At 38.8% G+C, this 18200-nt stretch overlaps 2 protein-coding genes across 8 annotated transcripts in view; both read right to left on the reverse strand.

The window, feature by feature from the left end:
* Positions 1 to 12741, reverse strand: part of bmpr1ba (bone morphogenetic protein receptor, type IBa) — a 72624-nt gene extending 59883 nt beyond the window's left edge. For 3 of the 4 annotated variants that reach the window (XM_004547313.3, XM_004547311.3, XM_004547312.3), the window contains exon 1: positions 12474 to 12740. The gene's annotated coding sequence lies outside the window, so the exon portion shown is untranslated. Of the gene's footprint in view, positions 1 to 12473 lie in introns of all 4 variants that reach the window. The other variant, XM_004547315.3, reaches the window with a different exon arrangement.
* Positions 12742 to 14587: 1846 nt separating this feature from the next.
* The window catches only part of pdlim5a (PDZ and LIM domain 5a), a 63219-nt gene continuing 59606 nt past the window's right edge, over positions 14588 to 18200 (reverse strand). For all 4 annotated transcript variants that reach the window (XM_004547310.5, XM_004547309.5, XM_012918071.4 and 1 more), the window contains 3 exons: positions 17163 to 17283; positions 15854 to 15969; positions 14588 to 15388 (listed from right to left, as the gene is read on the reverse strand). In XM_004547310.5, coding sequence (XP_004547367.1) covers positions 15299 to 15388; positions 15854 to 15969; positions 17163 to 17283 — 327 coding nt within the window. In that variant the 3' untranslated portion in view covers positions 14588 to 15298. The remainder of the gene's footprint in view (positions 15389 to 15853; positions 15970 to 17162; positions 17284 to 18200) is intronic.

The following is an 18200-nucleotide window of genomic DNA, read 5'->3' on the forward strand; positions in this document are numbered from 1 at the left end:
CTCAGGCACACGAACATGGTAACACGCACGCACGCACACACGCACACACCTTAATCATGCAATTGCATGCACTCTCTAACTCCTTCCACCCTTATAAACCCGTTTCAAGCACGACCCTCATCCTGTCCTACCCCATGTCCCCACCCCCCTCCATCCCTCAGCCAGTCCCCTGGAACAGAACAGTCACGGCTGTGTGCACTGTTGATTAGCTAGAACCTGAACCTGGGGGAAACACTGGAAAGCTCAGTGTGCTTTATTGTGTTTCTCTTTCGGACAAAGGCAGTCTCTGACAACTTGGCTTTCCCCCGTCCTATTACCTTATCTTTTACTAATGTAACCCTAACATTAAGGCAACTTTCATTCCTACTAAGAGTCCTTTTTCTTTAACACAGTGTGGCCAAGATTTAGTGGAGAAAGGTAGAGATGAACAGAGCTGAGCTTCCAAGATTTGAGCCCTGGTGGAACAAGTGTGGATGTGTACAGCGGTCTCGGGTTGTAATTTTGGAGTGTTATGTGGTGACTTTTGGGCACGCAGGCAAGGGTGTGTGCATGAGGTTATTTGTTATGGCTAATTCCTTAATCCCACAACATGTGCCTGAAACCTGCAACAGATGCCTCTAAGGCGAAACTTCCAAGCGCACACAAGCATGCACACACACTTGCCGCACACACACCCACACATGCACAGAGAAGAAAACACATTGCATTGCTATCATTACTAGAAGCCCTGTGCAGAATGTCTGCTGCGGCCAGTTTTGCAGAACCAGGAGATCTGCAGGAGCAAGGTTTAGAGAACAGGACGCCCTCCTAGCCAGTAAGCTTTCCAAAAAAAAGTTTAAAAAAAGTAAAGAAGTCTTCTCTACAGGACTTACAGGAACCACACAAACTTGCTTATGTCTGTCTGCCTCCTGATTTCTGTCACACTTCTGTCTGCTGCTTATTAAACTAAGTTTGTTGGCAGCAATACAGTGACTCCCAAAGCTATAATAGATACCAGTCATCTAGACGAAGCCAGGTGAACTGTGACTTTGTTTTTGTGAAATCTAGGATCTTTTAAAATTGTATAAAATAAGTTATGTGAGAACTGCTGGAACTTAATCATTTACAGTACTGTTGAATTTTGTAAAATTAGGTCATACAGTGGTTTAAAAGCTCTGAAGCATAAAGCTCATGGTGAAACAAGTGCTTGTTTTTGTTATTGTTGTAGAATATCATTTATTATTGTAATAAAACAGGTTAATTTTATATATATATATGATGTCCATCACCTTGCCTCTGCACAGGACATTTTAAGCCTCAACTGAATGTCATGCCACTACCAGGTCTTATGTCACCCATTACTAGAAACAGCATAAAGAAGCAGCAGAAAGCTGGCTGAGAACAAGTACGAACTGTGTGCCTTAAACGATATTGTATCACAGCAAGGTAGGACTGCAGGGTATGCAGTCCCCCCCTACAGGAAGCTCAATGGACATGGTTCAGGGGTTATGGCTTGTAAAAACACTGCTCCCAGCGTATTACTTTGAATATAAAATCAGTGAGCATGTGAAACAGATTAGTGCACATGCATGCACCCTGTTTGGTTCATCTAAAGATGTCAATGTATGCCTTTGTTTGAAAGAGAATCTACTATATGTGAGCAGAAAGAGCATCCTAAGAAAGACCAAGAATGGTGAGAGAGAGAGAAAAAACAGAGTATTCAGAAGATGACACTGTGCAGAAATAAAAAGGCAACAATATCAGAAAAAGAAATTCATGGGCACATGACTGATGTTTCCTGCACAAGGTCCTAATGCTGTGTAGTCATCTGCTTGATAGTTTGGTCTGCGACCTATAGAGGCCTGTTACGGACATCTGGTCTCTCTTGGACTCTCTTACTCCAAATTTCCTCAGCATTTTGGAGCTTGCTGCCTCTTAATCTGGCAGAGCTGGTTCAGTGTTGGCCATCTGGTCAGTTCTGTTTTTATATCACCTTATTAAATCTACAAACAACAGCAACCCAGCTACAGTGCTATCTGCTATATTACGATCTTTACGTTTTCCTCATATTTTTCATCCACTCACTTCCTGTTACTAACCTCTCACTAAACTCCCTGTAAGCCTCTAAAGACACCAAACAAAAGACTAGATAACAGAGTAAATATCTCGTTCATATTCAGCTCACCAGCAGATGTCAGTGAGCAACAGATTTCCCAGTGGCTGCTGTTATCAATGCGTTGATTCAATAAGCATTACGCTGTTACACAGAACACAACACAAAGACTCCCATAGGCCTGCTTCATATTGTAATTGCCTTTTGAGGTGGATATGAATAAATCCACCGGACATGCAAGTGAAGAAACAGACCCCCATGAGATTTGATTTCACATGCATCAGATTCAATATCTCAGAGGTTTAATTCAATTCGGCATCAATCAAATTTAATTTCTCTGGAATAATGACTTTGGAAAACATATTGATGAGCCTATCATGAATTTATGTCTCATGGGGAGGCAGTGTCTGCACAGACAACATGGATGCAATTTCAGTCAGGAGGGTATCGATGATGCCACACAAAACAGTTCAGTGTGCAGCAGCACATTTTGCACTTATCTGTTGAGGCCAAAAACAGAGAAAGATAGCGGAAAAGACAGAAGAAGACATGGTGAAAAGAGAATAATAACAACTAGTGACTTCTGAGTTTGATTATACACATTATTGCCACTCCTTTGCCAAAGACACATCTGCACGAATCAAAGAAAACCATTTATCATTCCAGACCTAAATGCATTTGTGTGGAGGACTGGACAACACAGTGAAGACTAAGTGGGTTAAATAGGGGGAGAAAACAAAGAGAGACAAAGAGACAACTGCATACGGCCTTCTGCCTCAGTCACTTTCAGCTGTAACTCCCCGTCTGTCACTCTCTGCGAAACTAAAGTAACGTGAGATTCAAATCCTTCAGATTCTGTTCACTTTGTTATGTCTGAACATGTGGAAATAAACACAGTACGCAGAACTGCTCATGTGTTTTACATATCCTGCCTGGAATATAGGAAGTCAAAGTTTTTCCATCACTCGGCCTGACCTTTAACCTCTCTGGCATTTCTTAAAAAATTAACAGCACAGCCACAGCTTGAAGTAATTTCTCTCACTGAAAATATCTGAAACAACAACAACCACAAACTGACGCTTGATGCCACTGTCGATAAATTAACCCATTTTCACTCGAACTCCAAGAGAAATCGATATTCAGGACCAGGTTTGGGTCTTAATAACGGCTTCAGGAAATCTCAATAAAGGCATCTCCTAAAACTTAACAAAGATACTTGCTATCAGGCAAATATTTCTTTCACTGCGGATGGAATGGCACCTCAAAGGAGGTACCATGGAAATTGAGGTCTTAGGTTTTTGGGGGCAGGAGGGATGAAATTGTCCCAAAGTGAATCCAGATGTTTATCATTCTATCCTCAGACCTCTTTACCCCCTCCCAGTTCCCCACTCATCACTCCATCATTTCTCTCTTGTTTTTTTCCCTTCGAGTGAACTACAGGTCTAGTGATTACTTTGGTTAGAGCAGAGCCAAACCAAACACAAGAAGACAGTTGTGGTCTACAAAATAGAGAACAGCTTGAAAGTTCAAAGTAAAAAACTATATGATTTAAAGCATCCTCGGGGCTCAACCTGTTTATGTTTGGGATCAGGGCTTTTTTGCAAGAACAATATACTATTCTCACTTAGCAATTAAAAGAGGTCCTTGTACTTTTTCAGACGAGACTAGAAGTCACCAAACGTCATGTCTGTAAAGATTGCACATGCCAAAAAACAGAAAAGAAACTAGCGGAGTCGAGCTGTAGGACCTGCAGTGAAAGAAAATACCCAAATAATGAGATCAGAAGCTGGCTGGTAGTATGTTTTATCATACTCCCTGTGGGAAACAGGCCTAATAAATCATAATTTAAACATTTTCATACCGTCACTCTATGTGGCTGTGTTATATTGTCCACCGGCTTTATTTTAGCCACAAAGTCCATCGCACAGTGAATTGCTGATCTCGCCTTTGGGTCATGGAAATATCTCTTTAGTAAGCCCAAAGCTGGGGTATTATAGGTATTCCTTTTAAAAAGACTATACCAGGTCATCACATTAATCAAAGTAAAGAAAAAGGGCAACACCGGAGGAGGAGTGGCTGAATTCTGCGGCCTGTGTGAATTACAGAGCACAGGGGCAGAATGACTCCATCATGACATCAGGAGAGGTTATTTTTTTAAAAGGTCCACCCTGAGGGGCAGCAGAGTGGTAATGAAGATAATGATACTGTGCAGCTGAATGACCTTTTTGTTAAAACGATATCTCTGACATTAACACAAATTCACCCTATATTATATACAGTAGTCGAACACCCAATCTAACTACATTCTTCTAACACCTACTCATTCTCTTCTACCTGGAAAAACATGAAAATTCATTGTTCAGGGTTGTCCATGACAACTGGACGCCCACATGATTTACATGTAGACGTTTCAGTCTTCATAGAGCCCAACACAGAAGCTCAAACTTATCAGGTCATTGTCCCACTCTGTCCCAAACTTACACATGCTTACAAAGCATTCTTTTTGATACCTCTCTTTCACTCACTTGTACTCACACATAGGGGTGGGTTTTTATAATCGATTCATCGATTAAAATCGATTCTGGCTTGGATAACGTAAAATCGATTCATTAAAATCCTGAATCGATTTTATTAAAAAAATTTTATTTTGCCCGAAATGCCAGAATCTCTGGTGACATCTCACAAAAGTTCAAGAACCACCAAACGGTTAAGACAGTAAATGAGAGCAGGTACACTGATTCTGCACATAGACTTAAACACACAGCGTGACCCGCGGATCAGAATCAGTTAGATGTCGCCTTTCTCACGGTCAGCTCGCTGATTCTGATCTGTCGGCAGGTCCGCGCTTTGTGTTCACGCCCTTTATGCGCTGATTCTAAAGCTGTTAGTTTGATCTCTCTCCAAACAATATTGACCGAACCAGCAGCAAAAGAAGATCCAAACGCTTCACTCTGACTTTTACTGTTTTGCTTCCACCGCGATGCACAGCTCTCTCTCTCTCTCTCTCTCTCTCTCTCTGTACTTCAAGAACAGTTTCCCTTTCTTCATTATTCGCTTGCTTGTTACGCACAAGTCTACTGTTGTTTACAGCGCTGTCGGCCGCTGTTTTTTTCCCTTTTACATTCTTCCGAAAAGAAAACATCATTTCTGCTGTTCAATACTGAACAAATGTAAACTTTTTAAAATTATTCAAAATGCAAAACGCTTAACCGTGTCTCTAATAAAACCGCTGTAATGTCAGAGGTAATGTTCATATGTTGATTAATGGTTTTCTTTCGTTTTTGATGTACTGCAGAATATTTTTATAAAATCCCAGGCCAGGAAAATCACCTTCATGTTTTTCTGTGTTTTATCTTCAGCTACTTTGACACAAAGGCATCTGCTGTGACGCTCACACCTTTGATAAAGTCTTGCGTGTGTCAGCTTCCTTTTGATACAAAAATATGTAAATGTACTGATCTGAATTATAATATTTCTGACTGTCAAAATTTCCCAGATTTAAATCGAATTGAATCAAATTAAATCGAATTAAATCGAATCGTGGATCGAATCGATTCGGGACCTTGTGAATCGGAATTGAATCGATTCTAGAAATCAGTGACGATACCCAGCCCTACTCACACACATGCACGCACACACTCGAGAATAGAGTTTGATGCCTGCTGGTTCGATCAGTGTCTACCTCATCTGTAATGCAATCATCTACATTTAACTCAGCGGGGAAATTTCCTGTCAGATCATATCTTGTTATCTGCAGTTCAAGACGAGCACTGACGAGGGAGGCATTCAGATGCAACATCTAGTCACTTCAGCTGAGAACAAATTTGAGCTTGCAATGGCCGCCTGGCGATTTCAGAGATGTGTGTTTTGTTTTGGGGGGTTTTAACCTGTAAAATAATAACTTCCTTCTCACTTGTCCTGCCAAAAGTTTTTATGACAGATTGAGATTGTGGCACTTCACTGTGTGTATTCTGTGGCAATGACAAACATAATAGAGCAGTTTGGAAATAATACCATGTAATAGCATTGTCCAGTTCTTGAAACAAAACAAAATAAATCTACACACCTTCCTTTATTACTACTCACTACTTTATAACTTTATTTGCCTCCTGTGGATGACACACAACTTCACACAGCACTTTCACAAAGCTCTCACAACCTCTCCCCTCATTAGCAGCTGAATGCATGAACAGAAGTTGACATTCACACCTTTGAACAACACTTGAGGAGGAATTTCAAGACGTCAATAAAGATCCGGTTTCAACAACACTTAAGTATTAAACACATATCATAAATGTTAAACTGGTCAGCACGACGCTTGTTATCATCAAGGTAGCAGCTATGGCTAATAATAAAACAATGTTAATGCTGGAGTTAGACTCTCTTAAGGTTCCAGACAGAAGCAGAGAAAAGTTTAGCTTCAATCGTCAGAAACGGTGGCAGCCTGCCTTACTTAGAGCAACAAAATATGGTGCTTAGTCACCAGAAGCACAGCAAGACCTAAGATAAACATTTAGCACGGCCTAAGAGAGTTTTAAAATATATTTAAAAAATAAACTTTCAAGTTTTATTATTATTTCAGGATTTTTGCATCACATCAGACAGTTTGGATAGGACCTTGGCATTTTCCTTGCTAAAAGCACTATCTTAGTAAAATAGTAAATTTACCTGACCAAAAAATTATATAGATTACTTACACAGGATTCACAGTGTGCAGTCGCATGATCAAATTTTGCAAGGCACGCCTTGCATAAGACTTCTTAATGTGGGAAAGCTTTTTAGCAATTTTAATATCCTTGAAAGGAAATGAAGAAAATAAAAAACACACTCTTTTAAAACATTATTCAACTTTGTCAAATGTTCTGTGACATCAATAAACATCTTACAATAAGCTCCGTCTGGTGTGTTGCTAAATTATGCCTGCACCCAGTATGGACCACAGATGTTAAAGGAAAACTGATGAGGTTGTCTAAGTAAGCAGTTTTTGGTTAGATAACAGAATTAAAAAAAAAAAAAAATTTTACATACACAGTGCACTGAGGTCTGCTGACATTCAGTGTTAGTATGGCTTGTGATGCTCTGTAAGAAAAAAAACCAAAGTGTGATGTGTGTGTGTGTGTGGGGGGGGGGGGGGGGGGGGTGTCACTGCATACTTCTGTGAATATATCAAAGAAGCACAGGCAATAGATCACAGCCCTCATCTTTAAGTCAAGCATCAAATGTTTTAACTCATCCCAGCTTCAGGGAACAACAGAGAAAAACCTGATGGAATCCATGTGTATGAAGCCAAACGCACACACACAGACACACAGACACGCAGACACACAGACACACAGACACGCAGACACGCAGACACGCACTCTTACTTTCTAAATCAAATTTTAAGTTTAATAGTTTAAGTTTAATATCTGACTTAAGGAGGAAGAAAAACCCTTTAAGAGCAAAAAACATGTTAGATATATCCATATAAAGCATTTTAGAGTTCTGTGCACATGTCTTGATCCACTTATCATTTCTTTATATTTTTGCTTCCAGGAAGCCAGGCTGCCTTTAAAGTGGCCTTGGGCAATAGTTCTCCAGGCTTTCTGAAGGTCTTTTAGTGGGAACTGGCTACTGTTTCTCTTGGTTTCAGTCTGCTCACTGTATCCAACTATTTTCAGAGGAATGCATTTTTGTTTGTTTGTTAAACCACTAAACACTGAGCTATGAATCAGTCATTCATAAAAAAAGGCACCCAACTCAAAGGAATGAGCCAGTGTTGTCTCTACACATACTGTAATGGACAACTTGCCAAAGAAACAATTTTAAGTTGGATTTTGATACTCATAAAAAATGGTCTCAGTGGAAGGTTGGCATTTAATAAGCTATTTTTAAGAAAAGGAAACAGTCTGAGTTGTAATAGATTACATAAGAACTCGACTGAAAATTTGTGCAAACAGGTCTTATGGGGTAATTAATCAATTTGGACATTTTTGATTCATTATCAGTGTGTGAGGAGAAGGTCCGGAGACAGGTACAACAGAGTGTTTACAGCCATGTGTAAAACTCAGTGGACACTCTGTCATGGGTAGTGGCTGCATTTCAGACAATGGTGTTTTGGATCTTCTCAAAATTGATGAAATTATGGATGCAGAAAAGTACATCTGAATTTTAATCCACGACGCAATATCATCAGAAAAGCATTTGATTGGCAACGGCTTTATTTATCAGCCTCACAAACATACAATGCAGTAAAACATACGTGGATAGAAACACAATTAATGGACACTAGTCATGGATTGGCCGTGTGGGATCATCTTGATATAGAACAGAAAAAAGGGCAGCTACCATCTAAAGAAGAGCTTTGAATGTCCTTCGAGAAGCCTGGAGAACTATTCCTGAAGCGTACTTAAAGAAACAAGCAAAAATCCACCTCACTGGTGGTTTCTGTCAGGCCTTGCTTGCCCTGCTCATTTATTAAAACACAGACATGTATGTTAATCTATGATGTTATTGTTTTTGTCTTCGTTATAACACTTTTACACATTCAGATGGCAAAAGCAGCTGTTCTTAAACACTGAACACTAACAAATAGACTTCTTCTTCTTTGCTAGCTAAACATTCATTATATTTCATTTGTTTTTTCCCCCCTGTGACTGACAGTTTTCATAAATGTGTCTGACCTTATAAGATATTTAACTACACCGCCAGCCTAACTATTACTATGTGCTACTGTTTATGTCATATATAAAGAGTAAAATGGGTTCTAATCCTAATTTTAAATTCATGAATGCAAATGCTGTTAGATGCACCATTCCCACAGGTAAAGCAAACCCTGAGCAGATTAAACATGTTGTTCCACATCTGGCCAGGCGAGACGAGACGTCTGTAAGTAAAACTATCACACAAACAACATAATGGTCTACAGCTGAGAAAAAACACACTAAGAACAACAATTACAATTTACATTACAGACAAGCTGGTATTGTTATTGTTATATTTCTTGCTATTTTTCAAAACATTTACAAAATAGAGTTGTATAACCACGTAATTATTCTTGGTGATTTTTTTGTAAGAGACGAATGCTTCTTTTTTTTCTTTTTTTTTTTTAAGAGTTGTTGGAGGGTAGCTGTTAAGTTGAAAATCAAATCTGTAATATAATCTAACATAATTAAGGTTAAGCAGTAGATGTTTCCAGTGTTTGCCACTCCAACCTTTTAGAACAGAGCCTCAGATTTGAGGCTATTTAAGGCAGGCTGGGCACAGTTCATTATCTCAACACTAGAACCAAAGAGGACTCTGAGAAAAAATCCAAAATTTAGAATGTTTCAGAATTTGAGTGGAGATAAATGCTCAAATGTTTCTATAAATCACACTGACACTGTAATTAAAGAGCGTAAGGTCTTGGGGGGGAAAAAGGCCCCAGGCTAAGTTCTCTTATCTGTTTTTGAGTCTTATCAACTCCATCAAGTTGAGGAAATTAAATGTTAGAGAAACTAAACACTGCACTATGGTTCACTTAAATGATTGTTTACACTCTGATTAACCCTACTGTCATATGCATTCTTATTTAATGCATCGTAGGTAATCTGATTCTTGTGATTAGGGATCTGATATTGTTTTAAATCAAGACTGTCGTTAGCATAATAAAAGGAGAAAGATAAAAGCAGTGAGGTCTGGCAAGCAGCCACTGCAGAATGGAATGAACAGAAATATCAAGGACATGGCACATTTCTGTAAATCTGACCTCGTGCCATTTACCCATTTGCTCTCACTGAACACTTGAACAAATCAATTTTATGAGCTCCCACTATTGCATCATGGTTTTATCATTCCTTTCAATAACCCCTATTTCATCTGGTTTAGCTTCATTTTTTGATGCCTACACATAAAAACTACAAAGCAGTACTTCAGGTTTTACTTTGCCTGCTCGGTTATGGACATAACATCATCAAGAATCTTTAACACGAACGTTCGCTGAGTTTGGAATCTGGGATTTTTTGAGGCTTATGCTGAGTCTACCGTGTTCAGTGGGTGTCAAAAGCTACTTCACTTGACTGCATGGCATGACATGGATGAGTAATCATTTTGCATATAAAATCCTAAAACAGTCCCTGTCTCCAGTGTATGAATTGTAATTTTTTTATATGCCCATTTATAAAAAACTTTGTATTCAGATGTTTGACAATAGGAAAAAAATAGATCTTTAAATAAAAACTGCTTTGACAATTTACCTGCATTTAATCGTATCACACATTTAAGCACAAAATAAAAGAGACAGGCTTACATCTATCGACTAACACAAAAACTATGCAATCTCACGAATATATTAAATAGGGCATTATGTCACACTTTTGAATAAGCTTTACTTTCCAGTGCAATTTTGCAGCACCTCGTCCTTCCTACGTGTTGCACTTATCTTTTTTCTAGGCAAGCGCAAATTCAGTTTGTTTTAGGCAGATTTGGCATTCTTAGAATGTAGATTAACCTCAAGCAATGTGATCTAAATTTCCAGCAGTAAGCATGTCTCACATCACGAGGTGTCTAAAACTGTTAAGTGTCTGATATTTCTCTCTCTGATACACACACACACACACACACACACACAAGGACAGAAAATTAAGGAAGCGTTCTGTTTACAGCTGCTGTGTAAAACTCAATTACACAGCCAATTGAGAATGTGGCTGTTTCTCAGATTTATTTGATGTGTTCCTGACCTAAATAAGATTGCTGTTCCAACTGAAGCCTCAACAACTGCAAACACTTACTAGTTTGACAGACAGGGAGAACAGTACCCTCACACTGACGCACAGAGGCGCACACACATACACATACACACACGCACACACATCTGGACCTCTGTTTCTCTCATTTATACTTGCTGAGTGCTTTCCTGCGCGGTTTCCCTGTGTTACCGGTCCCGGACCCCTCAGATGAGGTGAGGTAAGATTTGGAGTCACAGGATTATGCCATCTGGACAGACATTCACACAGGCTTGCTCATGTGAACACATGCACACATACAGATATAGCCTACTCTTGTCATAAGCTACACTGACAAACACCTGGACCTGGTTACTGGTCTCAAAGAGAGAGCTGAATACTATGTGCATGCCTATGTGTGTATAAGTGGGGTGTATGGGGAATACTGGGGCAGTGCTGGAGGCTGTGTTGAGGTTCATTTGATTTTTTCCCCCCTGCTTTTTGAGCCCTTGAATAAGGGGGCCCACTCAGGCAAGTCTCGAAAATTCAAGTTGGGTCACTGCTACTACAAGTTGTAAGCCAATTCTATTAAAATATTCAATCGTCAGCTGTCATTATAATATATATATATATATGCTTTTCTTCACACAACTGAAATTTTCCCTCTTCTTGAGAAACTAATAACTTCTTTTTAATTAATAAAAAAAAATCAGACCATCAAGCCACCATTCTGCCCAGCGCAGGGCATCCAGAAATTTCTTCAGGTTTTGTTTGAGGTTAAATTGAATTGTTTGCAGCTGACCATCATGCATAGCTATGTGAGCCATCCACTAAACAGTCTTTTACTTGTCCCTTTGCATCTGGGATCCTAAATATGTGGACAAGGCACAGCTGGCACAACACATTAAAGGAAAAGACAGACAACTTCCTAAGTTCCATACATTGCAAAAGGGACTTGCACCAAGCCTCTTACTAGATGTATCATTCCAATGTGGGACCTGAAGATAGTTCCTCTCTTTAGAGTCATGAGTACAGATGGGACTGGAGAATGGCCTACTCCTTTCACTTGCCACAGCTAAAAGTCTTTGGTCTTGTCCTAGTATCTTTTGGTGAAATTAGCCAACAGTAAATCCTGGTACAAGGCTGTACATCAACTCATAGAACTAGAGTTACGTTAAGTAACTACCATTTGCACACTGTACAAATGAATATTAAAGTACAGAACAAGAAAAAGAGGAATAAGGTGTAAATCTAGAATCCATCATGCATTCCTCTGATAACAGCACATATTATTGATTGTTAAGAAAAAAGAAGTTGCGAGCTTGGCTGACCGCTACTGCGTGTTATTTAACATGTATCCTAATTTACTTTTAACTTTTGGAAAATATAGACCAAGCAACGCCACAGAAATCCCAATCACGTAAAGTGTAACGTAAACACCGCTAACAGAGACATGGGTAAACTATTAAAGCTCCTCCTAGCGCTTAAACTTCTCTCTCTTCCATCATATTGTGGCTCAGGAACAGCTACGCAGTGAGATAAGCCTTAAAAAACGCTCCACAAAAATAAGTCGATATGACGTGAATCTGACTGTAAACACCCCGAGAGAAACGACAAAAAACGCTCTGTCAAACTTCCCAAGGTGAATACAAACTGACTGAAAAAGATCTCCGACTCGCGTCTGCTTCGAGTTTACTCACCTTAGGATGCTTTCTGGCTTTCTTTTTGTCGACTGAAAGGAAAAGTTGCAGCCCACGATACTCAGGGTAGATACGCGAGTCACTCTGTTTCCAAGTGTAGCTTTTCTTTCTCTCGCGCTTTTCCCTCGCTCTCTTTACACTTAAACACACACACACTGGTCTCACACACGACTGTGTTTCTGCAAAGGTCCCTCAGCTGCAGGAGGGTGATTAATGCCACAAGAGAAGGAGTGCATTAGCAGGAGAAAGGTGAGTGAAGACTCGCACTGAATGGGTTCCTTAAAACCACTCCAAAGGGCTAGTTGTTTAAGGAACACCTAAACACAAATGAACTCCAGTCTAATTACAAAGAAAAACACATCCAGGCTTTGTCGCACAACACAGTGTTTTTGTTGTTTTGCTTAGATTTTCCCTTAAGAACGTTTTAAATTTGGTGGACTTTAAAATGAGTCTTATGTGAAAAGACTATCAAATAGGCCTATATGCTAAGGATTATACATCATGCTACAATAACAAGTAAACATTAGCTCAGCAATGGTGAATCAAATAAGTAAGCTATGAGCTAACTCCTTAAACTATGTTACCATGTGACATCAACTATACTGGATAATTTTTCTGCCTGACTCATGCCCCATCAATTGAGACAGCGTGTAAGGGTCAGTGCTGGGTTTGTTAATGTGTCTTATATACACTCAATAAAAATCCCTCAACAGTTATCTCATTTTCGTTGTTTTCTACAATAACAGTAAAATCAGTTTGATTGTGCAAAGATTGGTTTGTATTAAAAATGCTGGTTGTATAGAGGACATGGGAATAATGTGTGGTGATGTGCCCTACATACCACCGTTTACTACCTCATTTTCACCTTTATTTCTCTGTCTGCCCATTTTAACATTTGTCAGCAGTGCAGATGTGTTAAAAATCCTCTTGACAGTGGCTATGACTTCTCTACAATTGTGTTAAAATAGTTTAATTTGGTTAGATATCATTACACTATAAAAAAATAGCTGACATATTTGTTTGGGGCATTTAAAAGCACATAATTTATTTAAAAAACCAGATCAACTTTAAGAGTTCCAACAACAGTTTTCTACTTGAGAATTTAGAGACTGAACACTTAAATCATGCCCATTAGCCCCTTACAGTAAAAAACAAGATTTATAATTATAAGAAGTGAGTGAAAGAGTGGGTTGTCATTTGTAATAGCATTGGGAAAAAACTAAATAGGCTGGATGTATCCTGCACCAATAAGTAAGTAAATGTCCTCATGTTAAAGGTGTGTAGACAGTCAAAAAACAAGAAACTACCCTCCATCCATCCAATCCCCGCACCAGTTTCTAAAATAACAACATTCTCTACTTAATGTCATCTCAAACATATTTTCCTCTTCTAACAAAATTTTAAAAAATGTACTTTCTAAACAGAGCTAAACATAAGGAGAAGTGTATGAAACAGATTTTAAAGCAAATATATTTTCTTTCTAAATCATGGCAGAAAATAAATAAAAATGGGAACAGGATTCATGAAACTATGTGAAATGTCAAGAAAGATATGTTGGTCCACATAGCAAGGAAGAAACAGGGACTTCTATATACATTCACCAGACACTTAAATATTCACTTTAATTTTTAACTGCTTGTTAATGCAAATGTTTCATCATACATTAAGCTGCTAGAAATAGTCAAGGTAACTTGCTGAAGATCAGAATGGGGATGAAAGTTGATTTAAGTGACTTGAGAGCATCTCTGAACTTGCAACATGTCAAACCTTGAAGCAGATGGGCAACAGCCCAGTATGGATGTGCAGTCGACAAATCTGCAACTGTCGGATGTTGTCATGTCAATATGGACCGAAATCTCAGATTTATGTTTCCAGCAACTTGTTGAATCAATGCAATGAAGAATTAAGGCAGTTCTAAAGGCAAAAGGGGTCCAACCCTGTACTAGCAAACTAGCAAGAGGAAACTAATAAAAGCTGGTGAAAGTATCTATGAAAAACATTTGATCGTTTTTGGTGTTCAGGTTTGCTCAAGTGCCTTAATGTCGTAGCCAGCTTCACTCAACAAATAGAAAATGAAATCAAATTTCCTTAAATTACAACATTCAAATAACTGATTAAATCAAAGGCAGCAGCTTTAATTACAACTCAGACATTCACAGATGAACTGTATAAAGTAACTAACACAAGCATATCCTGCAGTATTTTAATGCATATACTGGGAATTTTTTTTATAATAGTTGCTTGTGAAACTGTAATGCAAAAAACAAAATAAAACGAAGTGTAACACAGGACATTCTACAGTTTCATCTTTAAGTCTTTATAGGTTTTAGCCAGATTAATAAAATTGATTACAACTACACAAACACTAACAAATATCATAACTAACAATAAAAACTTGCCAGCATCCTTGAATACTTAAAATTATCAAACATTTCTGGTGGTGTCTAAAGATAATGAGCACTGTGCAAGCTTAATAATAAAAACAGAAAGTGTGATGATCTCACCACTCAAGACAAAAATCAGAAGAACAAAGTAAATGATAAAGTCACAGTCCTATGTGTGAGGAAATAAAAATGGCATTATGGTACATAAAATGTATCAGTTGGCAGTAAAACCTTGCTATTTGGGGATGATTGACAACATAACATTTAGTTTACAAAGATCAGTTATATTTGGTTGAAATGTGGTCAAAACTAAGATCCTTAAGCTTTATTGCTTTTTGTGCTAAGAGATAGCACCACTACAATAATGACTACTACTGTCATCATAAAAGGTGTCCCCAACCCTCCGTGAGACAACATGTGGCCAAGTGAATAGTTTAGGCTTCATATCTTCAGTGTGTGAGCATGCTTCTTGCAAAGAGGTTTGTCCTTTTTGGAGAAGAAGGTCTGGCCTTCCAGTGTTGTACAGCACACCTGTAAAAAGCCCAGCACACATGAATAATAAGAGGTTATATAACAAAAGTTAGCCAGCCTACACTAATATTCACAATGGATGTAAGTCAGTGTTTCATCTAAAATAAGCACTGCTGTCATATTATTGTGAAAAAATGACTTACGGTGAGCTTATGAGATTGCTACAAGTAAGCTGTTCTGCAAAAACCTCCATTATAAAGGATGGATAAAAATGAACATTGTTGTAGTACATTAACAATAACAAGAAAGAATGACAGAAAGGACTAAATAGGGCCAGTAGCAGAAAGTACCACTATGACCTCAAACTGCTTCCTAATTTTTTTTGTGTCCAAGTTAAATAGATAAAAGTTTCTTGACGGCTCAAAGTTGGAAATGGGAATATGAGTAAATGTGACAGTAGGTCATATGTGTTAGTCTGCTGATGCACGCAGTTTACTGTGATTCATGCCTAAGGCCTTCACTTACAGCACATACAAAGCAGGTATCATGCCAGGTGTAACCAAGGGCTTCCAGGAATTTGTCTCCAGCCTCGATGGGAAACTCACAGCCATGACAGCCAGTCCCAAACAAGCTGTAAAAGTCTGTTTAGTGACAAAGAGAAAAGTCATGTCACTATGGTATAAACAAAGGCTTTAAAGTCATAATGGCAAGACCCAAGCAAACTTTAGTACTCAACAAAGAGAGCTTGCAACTAGTTGGGGTACAACAGGTTCACCCACACTCCAAATACACACATGTTAGGTAAACTGGTGATTCTGACTTCAATTCAATTCAGTTTTATTTATATAGCGCCAAATCACAACAACAGTCACCTCAAGGCGCTTTATATTGTAAGGTAGACCATGCAATAATACATACAGAGAAAAACCCAACAATCATATGACCCCCTATGAGCAAGCACTTTGGTGACAGTGGGAAGGAAAAACTCCCTTTTAACAGGAGGAAACCTCCAGCAGAACCAGGCTCAGGGAGGGGCGGCCATCTGGTTAATGTATAGGTGTTAATGTTTGCATGAATTGTTTGTTGTGTCTCTGTGTTTGACCTGCAATAGACTGAAAACCTGTCCAGGGTGTACTCTGGCTCTCACCCCACGACAGCTGAAACTGGATATAAAACACATTGCGAGTGAGCAGCAATTCAACTGAAGCCCACTTTTATCTTTGATCTATTTACATACTGCTGGATTTTTTTCTCTCTTTTATTCTAGCACAAAAACATTGTATACCGCTACAGGGAATTCCCACAAAACCTACATTTGGAGATGTAAAGTCTTTAGTGTGCAATGCCTACATCAGGAAAATGCTGATATTCAGTACATTTAACACTCACTCATCACACACTGCTTACGAGTGATCCACTGGTGAATCAGCAGGTGTTTTTGTTTCCGATCCTGTTGTTATTGGTGACAATGAACATCAACACTTGACACTAATTTTAGGGGTTAAATAATTATGATCAATCCAGCTACAGCCTGCTGGGCTGAGTGAGCATCACCCAAGGTCACCAACGGTAACCACTGTACCACCATTTTTCTTTTCTTTTTTATATTTTATATTATTTTTGTGTTGTTAGTAAAACCTGAGAAGTGTTATAAATGTAGCTTACCATTGACCATACACTACCTACATGTTTTATAAAATATAGTTTAGATTTTTTCTTATTTCTTTTATTCGTTATAACAGATGCTTTGAGCTTGATTATACCATGTACAATGAGTACAGTGGCAATTACAGGAAGTACATCTGGATATTTTATCAACCCCATTATAACTCACCCGGTTCACAGTATGGTTCTCCATCCTCCAGGTGGAAGGTGTTGTTTCTGATTGGTTGCTGACAGTAAGCACACAGAAAGCAGTAGACATGCCAAGTCTGCTTGAGGGCATTTATCACCTCCTAAGGGAAAATGTAAACAATGTGGCTAGTAAGAGGCATAATATAGTTTTAGGTGCATTAGTGTATATAATAGCAACTGGAAAGCTATATCCACTTTAACAGGAAATGGAGGTGCAGCATCTTATGAAGGGATGTTATCATATTACATTGCTGCTTATGAAATTTTATGCATAGGTCACAAATTTTTACACAAATCTTTGTACAACTTTTACCAGAGTAGGTCATTTTATTTTTTCTTGAATATCACCGTTTTTTTTCTCCCCTTGGTCTCCATGACCTACACTGATTTCTTTCCCACCCTTAAACTGTGAGAGCAAGATAAGACAAAGAATCGATGGAAAGTTGGCGAGCTGAACTAAAATGAAGGATTATGAGCGAGGGAGTGAGAAAACAGGTTAATAAGAAACCATAAGCTGTTTGAAGATGTGTGAGAAATAGAGGGTTGAAAGGGATTTAGGCCACAGGGGTTAGAACACGTGAGGGATGAATGTCATAGTAGCAAGGAGAGCAGAAATTTCAGCGTCCTGACACTCTGGGTTCAGGCTACACCTACAGCCTCAAGGCCTCTAAGCCTAATTCTCCTAACACCCAAACGTCGACTGCATTCCTGAGTGTTACTGGTGGTCACCGACGATATCCCTCTGCACATTCAGGCTTCCTGCTCTGGTCTTTTATGTATTTAAAAACTGTCTTTGATGTTGTTCCATCTGTAAGCTTTTCTGCTAGTAGGGAAATAGGGAAATAATTACATTCCTGTTTTAAATGAATACTTCTGTTAGAAATATTAATCTAAACTCTAGACAAAGTGAGTGTAGTAGCTGCGACTCGGGAGGTAGAACAGGTCATTTACTAATCAAAGGGTCAAGTGGTTTGATCTCCGGCTCCTCCATTCCGCATGCCTAAGTGTCCTTGGGAAA

The sequence above is a fragment of the Maylandia zebra genome, linkage group LG12 (genome assembly GCF_041146795.1).
Source record: "Maylandia zebra isolate NMK-2024a linkage group LG12, Mzebra_GT3a, whole genome shotgun sequence".
NCBI classification, from domain to species: domain Eukaryota; kingdom Metazoa; phylum Chordata; class Actinopteri; order Cichliformes; family Cichlidae; genus Maylandia; species Maylandia zebra.